The 10,930-nt window shown below is 27.1% G+C and overlaps 1 protein-coding gene across 1 annotated transcript; it reads left to right on the top strand.

Moving 5' to 3' along the window:
- Positions 1 to 1,302: 1,302 nt before the first annotated feature.
- On the top strand, positions 1,303 to 5,419 carry LOC119676437 (carbonic anhydrase 2-like). Its single transcript, XM_038087676.1, has 6 exons — positions 1,303 to 1,372; positions 4,295 to 4,389; positions 4,498 to 4,588; positions 4,669 to 4,931; positions 5,001 to 5,231; positions 5,294 to 5,419. Exons 1-6 carry the CDS (start codon positions 1,303 to 1,305, stop codon positions 5,417 to 5,419), a joined length of 876 nt encoding a protein of 291 aa, XP_037943604.1.
- The last annotated feature ends 5,511 nt before the right edge of the window (positions 5,420 to 10,930 follow it).

The raw sequence follows: 10,930 nt of genomic DNA, 5'->3' as shown, positions 1-10,930 counted from the left end.
TGCGGACTCTGTCACAAAAATTATTTTTGAGTATACTAGCTCTAGCGGAATGCTCAGCACAATGCTTGTCATTATATAACTAACTCATTATATAACATTATGTAATACTAAGTCTGATTTTGGTTTAAGAAAGCAATTTGCTGACTGGAAAAAATAAATATATGCTTATTGTACTTTCTGGCTTGACAATATATTTTTTCAAAAAAAAATTTTTTTTTTTTTACATATCAGTTTATGTAAATTACAACGACCCACTTATTTCGTTGGTAGTAAAGTTATTGACCTGATTTATGCGATTAACTTACAACTTTTATTAATTTTATTACTTCTTGTTTTAACAATGACAAATTAAAACTAATTAATACGAGATTTCAAAATAAAAGAATAAAATCATTCATAAAACCATTTCATTCAGTTTCAAGTACCTGCGCATGTGATGCGCACCGAGTGTGCCTTTAAAGTTCGCTTGCGTTGCAGTGCAACGTGAAGGGAACACAACGTGGACAGCTTAACGCTCATACCAAACGTACCGCTTACAACGCATCGCGTATTTCATAGCTTAAAATTTAATTACTCAACATTTATTTATGGCAATTTTGTTGGTTAATTATTATTTTGACCATTAAAAATTCATAATTATGAGTAAAAACTGTATGCCACATGCACGCAACTCAACTATTTTGAACTATTTGGAGAATTGGAGAAGAAGAGCAGTATCGCAGATAAATTTTAGGAGGTCTTATTTACATTCTCGAGTTTAAAGCTATGTGTCATGACCGTGTGTCATGCAGAAGTACTTCACATTACTAACCTAGTCCCTTCCAAGTCATTTGAAAGGTAATTGAAATTTTTGACATTTTCGCTGATTTATGTGATTTAGTCAATTCTCTTAAGATTTTATGTGATCTTTAGTTCCAGGTTCAGCTATTTCCTTGCAAGAAATCTAATTTTATTACTTATTGCGCTACCTGAACAAATCATCTCAAAGCGTTTTATTGTTATACAAATACGAGCAGCAAATGCCCCACGTGCAGCATGGCACTTCAACTCCAATTCTGTGTCCATATCTTATATTGCATATAAAAAATAAAGTCTGAAAAAATTTTGGCTCAGTCGGTTTTCAAATGTTTGCCAAAAATGAACGCGGCTTAAGACGCGCTGCAAAAATTGCTGAAAAAGATAAGCTTGGATTTTAAACTTCGTGCGTTATTTGTGTTGAAGTGAAGATAAAATATAATAGTGTTTATTGTTTTGATTATATTAAAATATTATTATTATTATTGATCTAATATTAATTGTGAAATGGGTTTTCCAACATTTGGTAATCTTTATCAGCATTTATTGTTAGTGTTGCCTTTCACCTCAGTGCCTGGTACGTATGAGCTACTAATTATGCATTACAAATCCATTTAATATGTCTACAATTAGTGTATAATTAAAATACCAATAATTAAACGAAATTACAGAATTGTGAACTTTTAACAGAATCAAGGGCATATGGGAGTTTCCTTTCTTTTAAAACTGTATTTTATATTTGTACGCAGATACACTTATAGTGAGATATATACTTTAAGGGTGACTTTGCAAGTAAAAAATCGAATGATTATAAAATTAATCTTCGGTTTTAACAGCGGATGTAGCTTGCAGATTAAAACTAGAATGGTTATAGAACTTATTATTTAGATAAGCACATACTACAAAGACTCAATATATTTTATTTAAAAAATAAAGAAGAATTATAGTGGTTGTTTAAATAATTTGTGAAAAAGCGTTTATTTTGCATTTCTATTTGAATAGATATAGCTCAACGGTTCATTTTCAGAAGCTACAGCCCGCTTTTTATTTGTTGAAAAATTATTATAATAATAAAATAATTTCGAACTATTGCTTACGACAACTAATGGTCTTAAGCTCTATTCTGGTATTTATGTTGTGTTGTAATTGTAAAAATATATTTTTGGAATAATTTACATTAAATTAAATATATTCTGTAAATTTAGATAAAATTTCAAGCAATTAATTATATTAATATAATTAATATTAATAAATTTTGATATATTACATTGTATTATATTAATATATTAACTTTTAATATTAATTATTAATAATATAAATACTATTTTTAATATAAATATAAAAATTTTATATTAAAATATTAAAAAATAGAAAAGTTACATGCTTGAAATTTTCTTTATTTCTGTCTAAATTTAAAACATATATTTAAATCTAATATAATATAATATATATATAATGTAAATTATTCCAAAAATATTTTTTTGCCAATTATAACACAACATAAATACCACAATAGAGCTTAATATTAATATTAATATCAATAATTATTAATATAATATTAATTAATATTAATATTTAATATTAAAATTTTAAAAAATGGAAAAGTTACTTGCTCAAAATTTTATTTATTTCTATCTAAATTTAAAACATAAATTTAATCTTATGTAAATTATTTCAAAAACATATTTTTATAAAAAAATATATATTAATATTTTAATATGTAGTAAATATTTTTTTAGATATATGTTACATATAGATTGCAATTGTGGTAGCAGTACAGTTACTTTCTTACTCCAAGTAGTGCATAAACAATATTTAGTAGATAGATATAAATAGACGTTTTCTATATCTCCCCAATTTATTTACGAACATCCTAAACCACTAAGCAATATTTATGACAAAAAAAATTTGATCATTGGGAAAACCATTGTTATTTCTTTTTTTATTATTAAATAGTACACTATTAATGCAATCTGAGCTAAAAGATCTATTGTGCGCCTAATAACAATTATATATTTTTAATTATTTATTTAAAAATGTTTATTTAAAAAGAAGTTCTTGAGCTGAAATCTTTCTGGGAATCTCGTAATGAAATCTTAAAAGTATTTAGTAAGGTCTAAAAAGAACTTATGCGATTGCTAAACGAAATTGTACTTTTAAAATCTATATTTGAGCCATTCACCTGTCTAGTAAGTTCATAAGCTTCCGTAATGGAATGACATTATCTAGCCAAAGGTGATAAATTTCGTGTATTTTCATTTTTTTCCTGTTCTTATTCTTCTTCTTCTTTTAGGTGCTGTAAATTTATTTAAAAGGCATGTCTTATTTTTCGATACAATATACCTAACGGTCAGAATTCTTAAGAAACCATCATGAGTTTAACCATTTTGAACTAAGTTCTACTCAGAAATAATTCATATTTTTGATAGATTGTGGGTTGGATCATTTAAATTGAATATAAATTTTTTAGCTCATCAAGCTCTTCCACATATGTTCGGCTAGTCTTTAGAAATAAGAATTTTAGTAATATTATCCTGCATCTAGATTTACAAGAGTTTAGAAAGATTTCTACACACACTTTCACTTTATTTCACATTTTTGGGGCTAACAGAAATTGTGGTTTTGCTGAGAAACTCACTTCTTATTAAAAAATTTGAATTGCAGTTTATTATTTAGTGTTATTATTATTTAAGACCATGTCGAATTATATATTTCACATCTGAAAATGCTTGTTTAGTTTAATTAATTTAATGATTTAATTTTATTATTAATATCACAGAAGTTGTAACTAATTTATTGTTTATTATATTTTACTTTTCAATTTCAGATAAATTAATTATTCTTTTTTTTTTCTTTTTTTAATTTAATTATTTAATTTAACCTTAATTAGTTACTATCATTATATAAAATAAAATGTGTAAGAGTTAAAAAAATAGATAAATATTTATTATCAGTTAAAAAGTAGCTCTTGCTGGTGCCTGATTAGTATAGCATTGTCATTTTACTTAACAACACGTCGATTGTAACTAACTAAGCTCACGAGTTCTCAACAAACAACTAAATATTAATTTAACATTTTCGCAATAATGTTAATAACATAAAATGTTAGTTTTCCTGTATTTGTTAGATGTGCGTGCTTTTGCGTTTTTTCTTTTAATGAATTGGTTTATTTAGTTTTGAAATTAATGTAATTTCTATCTTTTTTACAAATGTGAAATATATTTCTGTTGACTTTAGCATGAAATTACTTCAATTTGCAGATTTTTTTGATAAAACCTTAATTTACCATTTTGTTTGTCATACACACAATAACTATTAAAATTATGTGAAGTTTTTAAAATGCTCTATAAAATCTCTACAACTCTCTAGAGTAAAAAAAAAAAATTTTAACAATGTAAACAATAATTATCGAATTAAGTTATTTGCAAATTTTATATTTCAAAACTATGTTAAATTAAATGAATGCATATTAAAAGATTTTTATCTGTTTATTATTCAGAAAGCTTCAATTATGATAATCCAAATGAATGGTTCCAGGAATATCCACAGTGTATTGGGTTTAAACAATCACCAATAGCGATAAATACACACAAAGTAAGAGTAATATAAGTAATAATGAGAGAATTTTAACTTAAATAATTCCCTATATGTATTTAAATTAATTTTGTTTAGTATATTTTATATACATAAAAATTTTTATAGTCTTATAATGTTAATTTACCACCTTTAATATACGGTTATTATGATGATCTCTTTGAAGAATTATTATTACTAAAAAATAATGGACATACAAGTAAGCAATGTTTATTAATATACAATATTCACACTAAAATAAAAAATATTATTAATAACTTTCTATATAAAATAATGTAGTTGAGTTTGAAATACCAAAAACAATACTTGGTGGAAAACCTTTCATTACTGGCGGTTTGCTCTCTTCTATATATGAAGCTCAAGCAGCACATTTTCACTGGGGTTCTTCTCAACAAAAAGGTTCGGAACATATGTTAAATGGCAAACGTTATGATTTAGAAATGCATATTGTTCATAAAAATAGTAAATATAAAGACCTAAAGGAAGCTAGAGAGTATGAAGATGGCATAGCAGTAGTAGCCGTTTTATTTAAAGTAGTAAAGGTAAAGTAAAAATATCACACGAAAGTAATCTTTTAGAAATAACTATTACATTTATTATCCTATTTTCAGTCACCTAACGTGTATTATCCTGCACTTAATGATATATATAATACACTCCCCCAATTAGTGCATTACAACTCTTCTTCTAGCACATCACAATTTCTTACCTTAGGCGCTTTACTGGGTAACATTAATCGTGAAGATTATTTCACTTATAAAGGATCATTAACTACACCACCGTGTTCAGAAGCCGTAACTTGGCATATATTTCCAGAGGTTGTGCCAATTTCATATTTAGAAGTAATCACATAAAATATTTATATAGTATTTGGATTAAAATATTATATATTATATATTTTCAGTTACCAAAATTTTGGCAAATTCTTGATAAAAGAGGTCAATTGCTGCTGAACAATTTTAGACCCTTACAACTGCAAGAACATCGTAAAGTTTTTCATCAAAATCCACATTTAAATCATATATTTTAAGTATTATCACTATTTAAACATTATTATATATATATATATATTGATTAGAATAAGATTTAAATTAATTTAGTGTACATAAAAGTATTATTCAATATTAGTTTATTTTTACGTAGGCTATAGTTAATATATGTTATTGTATAAAGACCCTGCATTTGAACCTGATTAAGTTAATTATGAGTATTGTGTAAAACTTTGTATATGCAAATATGTATTATAAAATTTAAAATATATTTATTGATGTAAAGTCTTCAAGCGTTTTGTAAAAAAAAGTAATAAAAAAAATAATAATAAAATTAAAAATAATAAAATAAAAAGAGTTCAAGTTCAATAACTTAAAAGTAGACTGTCTCAAGTTGCAGGCGTCAAAGCGTCTTTAATTTTTATATCAGCGCTTAATTAATACGACAAATCAAAAGACGCTCTACACACTTCACCTCATCAATGTTTTGTTTATCAACAATCATCGTACAATATAAATTGCACTATATTTATTCAAATATTTCGTAAAATTTATTTAATAGTACTGAACATTTCTTTGGATTTGATTTATGTGAAAACACTTAATTTGTCATTTTTGATGTGTTTCTGAAAGTATTCGCACTTGATTAGCATAAATTTTGCAAAATGAAAAAAAAAATTCAAAAGATGTCGAAAACTTTTTGGAAATACGCTGTGTATACGAAAACAGTATTTTAGTGAGATATATATAAATACGTTTAACTCTTAAGAGGAGCATAGGACCGCAATAAAATTTTTCCATTCAGAACAATTATTAGCTAATAGCTTTGAAGCTATCTCTCTCCAACTTTTCTGCACACGTGACACTTCTGTATCCGTTTGTCTTCTCCAGGTATGCGCAAGCCTACCCCTTCTTCGGTTACCCATGAAATTCCACTCGATCGTCATTCTTGTGGTGTTATTGATTGGTCTTCGCAGAGTATGGCCTATCCAGTCTTGTTAGGTAAAAGGACTGGTAAGTAAAGACTTGTAACGCATCCATATAGGAAGGTGGACTTTATTATTGAGTTGAATATTTGAATTTTAGTTTCTGGAGTTTTATTTAAGTTTGCAAAAGCCTGTTTTGCCTTATTAATGCAATTCTTGCTGCTAGCCCTGAATATATTCTTTGATATTATGCTTTCAAAATAGCAGAATGACTACTTGCTTACATTTACTAGAATTTAATATTAAATAGCTATTAAGATAGTTTTTAGTTATTGCCTCTTTTTTTTTGTTCCATCATTTTTTAGTACTGTTAGCTAGCACTTTCTTCAATGAACATCATCAAAATAAATTTTTTGGTATTATGAAATTATTTTTCTATGTTACCATGAACTACCAAATGTTTAAGTGAAATATAAATTTTTTTTCGAATAGAATTTTCTATACTTAAATGATGTACCTACCACTTTTTACCACTTCTGCTTTTTTCGACTAGAATCATTTTTTTTTACTCGAATACTTATTCGAGTGGGAAAGAAATATCCAAGTGGAAAGTGGGAATATCCAAACTTCTTAAACAAGTTTAGATATATTTTTTCTTATTTTTTAATGTTTTGTTTAACAACACTAATTATTGCTGGTATAAAATTGTATCAATACTATAACCATAGGAAACATTTTACGTACACAAGTAGTAATTTTTTTTTAATTTAACAGTATGTCTCTATTGAATCGCTTTTATTTAATGCCTAACAATAAGTTTTAGAATCCTAAAAACTTATAACACAAGCAATAATGAAAATTATTTTAAGTGTTATAATAGAATCGACGATTGGGATAAGGCTAATACAATAGATATCATATGTAGTAGGTTGCATACATATAAACATAGTGCTCTCTGATATCCCCCTTACTTTAAAATCTCTCTCTTTCTTTCGAAGGGTAGAAAAAAGTTAAAGAATAAATAAAACCAAAGGATGTCCCTAATTAAATAACAACTGAACTAAACGTGTTTTAATATAAACAGTAGCGTCTACACATGGAAATTAGAAAGATGATCTACAGTCAGATAATCAGACCGGCACTTCTATAGCCAAGCTGCCAACTCCACTATCCAAAAGCTGCAAGTTGCTCAAATTCAGGTTCTTCGAGTAAAAATGCCCAGTTGCACTAAATCGGAAAAAACCTCAACAGAAGGACACATGGACACATCTACACATGGAAATTATAATTTTAATTATATTTAATTTGTTTGTGAATTTTTAAACTTATTTTTTAGTAAATAAATTATAACTCTCATTATGTTTGTATATTATCTCCTATAATAAAAGAGAATGTTATGTTATATGTAATTGAATTAGAAATCTTAATGTAATTTTAATATAAGATAGGATGGGTGTAATTGTTTTAGATTTATCAAATATGAATGCAGACCAGTGATTATATGGAAATATGAGATCCAATGCACAATGTAATATGAATAATAATCGAAAGGTAATCGAAATATTTATATTTTCAATTGGCGAAAATGTAAACATATACGAATACAATATATATTGCATATCAACATAGAGAAAGAAATAACTCCATTTTTCTGGGAATCAAAGGTATGGTAAATACTTTTTTACAATCCATACTGTTAAAAATATCATATATGTATGTGTTAATAATATATTTGGCATACTTAGCATTTCAATTGGTTTTACATGGAAACCGTGGATTTTAACCTCACACCGTAGCAATCTTAAGATTGTTTTCATTCAACACAACTCATAGTAAAGCCAAGTGAAATATTTTCAGATATCAAACAATTTTTAATGTGGATTGTGAAAATAAAAGTTGATTGATTGATTTAATAAATATAATATTGAACCATATTATTTTAACTCACATCAGCAAAAACTATTGATATCACAAAGTAGGTTTTGTAAATTCCCTTTTACTATCTTAAAAATTTTTTTTTTTTTTTTAATTTTAATGCAGTCATAAAAATTATTACAAAATCTTAATTTTTGTAAAAATTATAATTATTAGTTGAATATAAGAGTTTTATATGTATAATAAAAACACTAAAACTTCAAAGAAAAATTGCAAAAATGTTACACCAGATTACCAAAAACATGCATTTAAATAAATAATATTAACATAAGTTGGCCTTATAAAGATGAACTCCATAATTAGCGCGAAATTATTTTTAAAAAAATAAAAATGGTTTAGTTTAACATAAATTTTTTGTGAAAATGAATCAATTTTGTGATCTCCAACATAAGGCAAAAAAAGTAACAAGAATATATAGTATATAATAACTATTGAAATCTTAAGAAATAAACAAAATTCAATCAGTAATACATCTATTTAGATGTTAAGGAAACGAATCTTTATTAATTGATTTTAATTTTATATTAGATGAAGAATTATTATTAATACGAGAGTCAGATAAATGAGACCAGAATAAATCCATTGTGCATAGACTTGGTTATTTAATTTTAGACCAGGTTAGTAGTAAAGCTTTGGTCTATCAGAAGCTGGACATTAAAAATAATAGTTTGTTTCACAAAACCGCTAGCATGAATATCAAGCGACTTCACTTATTGCAATGACCTATAAAGTAACCAGATATAAACGTCACGCATAGTCTCTTTAGCGAAAACATCTTACTTGATAAGTATCTTATTTGGAATGAAAAGACGTTATAGTATGCTAAACGACCTACACTATTAAGTACAAAGTGAACAACCTTTTATTCCTTTTATTTACTAGTCAACCAGTTAAGACTCAGGACTAATTAAGTACAAGTTCACTCCTTTTTAGAATAGATAATCGAACGAAATAATTTGCATTCATCTTACTGCCCATCTCCCCTTATTAGGATAGAGCTTTTTGATTTTGTTTATTAATATACTGTGATTTGAGTTTTGTACATCCAAACTGATATGATTCCTGCTAAAGCAGACGGATTTTGCATCAGCTAATCTTAGTTATACCTACAGCTTTCATTTTAATACGAATTAACAATAATTTTTATGAATTCAGAAATGTACAGTAGCTTCGCTCTCTTCATGAACAGAAGCTCACTTCTCTTCTGCATATTTCCATTTAAAGCACGTAGGAGCTTTGCTCTTTTTATGAATAAGAGCATACCCTCATTTAAATCGCCTGTATCTAAATAAGACAATTTGATCAGAACGTGTTAAAGCTTTATTTAAAGTTTACCTTCTATGGGTCTGTGCATTATGCTGTAAAATGCGTCCTTGGCAATCAATGCCCTGAATCACTTGTAGGCACTTAAGCTACATCAATCATAACTCAAACCTGCCATGCTTCCTTAAATCACTTACCTAAACTAGGTCTTCCTTATAATGACCTCTTTCAGGGTTCGGTTGGGGTTTTGAAGACGAGGAGGAAACTATATTTCGCCTTATGTGTCAGTACCAATCTGTCTGAGCTTTCATCCTGCAATATTAGGAACTTAACCAGATTCATAGAATTCTCAGGTTTGCCTAATGTGGGAGTAGTTGCCTTTTTCGGCATTGGTCATATACTGAGCTTTTTGTCTATGTACGAACCAGCACTATTCCTGTGGTAACACAGCGGGCCATTATTTGTGCTCAAGTAGGCTTTCTTGGTATGCAAAGCCGCCACTCCAACCTAATCTAACCATACTTTCTACGGCATTTATGAATCGTAGAGTGCATTGCATTTTCTTTATACCATCCAATTGTAGTAGGTGTTCTCTTAAGTTTTCTTGGGTTCCATTTATAATTAAAATATACAGCAATAATTTTCATGCAAAAATTTTCTTTCATAACTAATCCATTTAATCAATAAATGTACACTACATAAACTGATTTTTGATTTAGATGCACAGAACTCAATATTTTATTTCATGGAGATATCATATTGAATAAACTGATTTACTACTGAAACTTTATTTTAATATTTTAAATATCTTAAACTAATTCATTTTTTTTTTGTCATTTTATTTTTGGTGAGGTAAAATGTTTTTACCTTTGTTTTAGAGATTTTAGCGATCCTTCGTTTTGTAAAATTTGATCTAAATTGTGATTTTACTTAACTTCTTGATTGTGGAGACTTCAGTCATATGTATTCCTAATTTTAACTCATTTTACTGATATTGAATATATATTTATTCTAGGTTTAATAGATTAAAACCCGAATTTTATCATCCTTCCTGTAGAATCCTATAAAAAGCAATTTTTCTTGTAAAAATTATATATTTTTCTTATAAAGTAAAATGAAAATTACTAAGTTGCACTTGGAACTTACAATAAAAGAGCATGATGTCATCATACTTACTGCTTTTTTAATCAATTACCGCGTTGACACAAAATACGGTAAAGGTGCATTAACTCGTTTTATTGTAGCACACTTAAATTGCAGTCGTTTATATGCTGTGATAGTTCAACTGCTTCCAATTCGAATTTCAATGTCTTTTATTTTAATACGCTAAAAAAAGTTTGGATGCGGTTTAAGAATGCACTTTTACGAGCGCATCCAACTAAATCTATTCAAATTAATACCAATGAGTTAAGGCCTTGTATTAAGGGG

Source organism: Teleopsis dalmanni, chromosome 2 (assembly GCF_002237135.1).
Source record: "Teleopsis dalmanni isolate 2A chromosome 2, ASM223713v2, whole genome shotgun sequence".
In the NCBI taxonomy this organism is placed as follows: domain Eukaryota; kingdom Metazoa; phylum Arthropoda; class Insecta; order Diptera; family Diopsidae; genus Teleopsis; species Teleopsis dalmanni.
The sequence above is the reverse complement of the archived record's forward strand: the minus strand, read 5'-3'. Positions and strand labels throughout refer to the sequence as shown.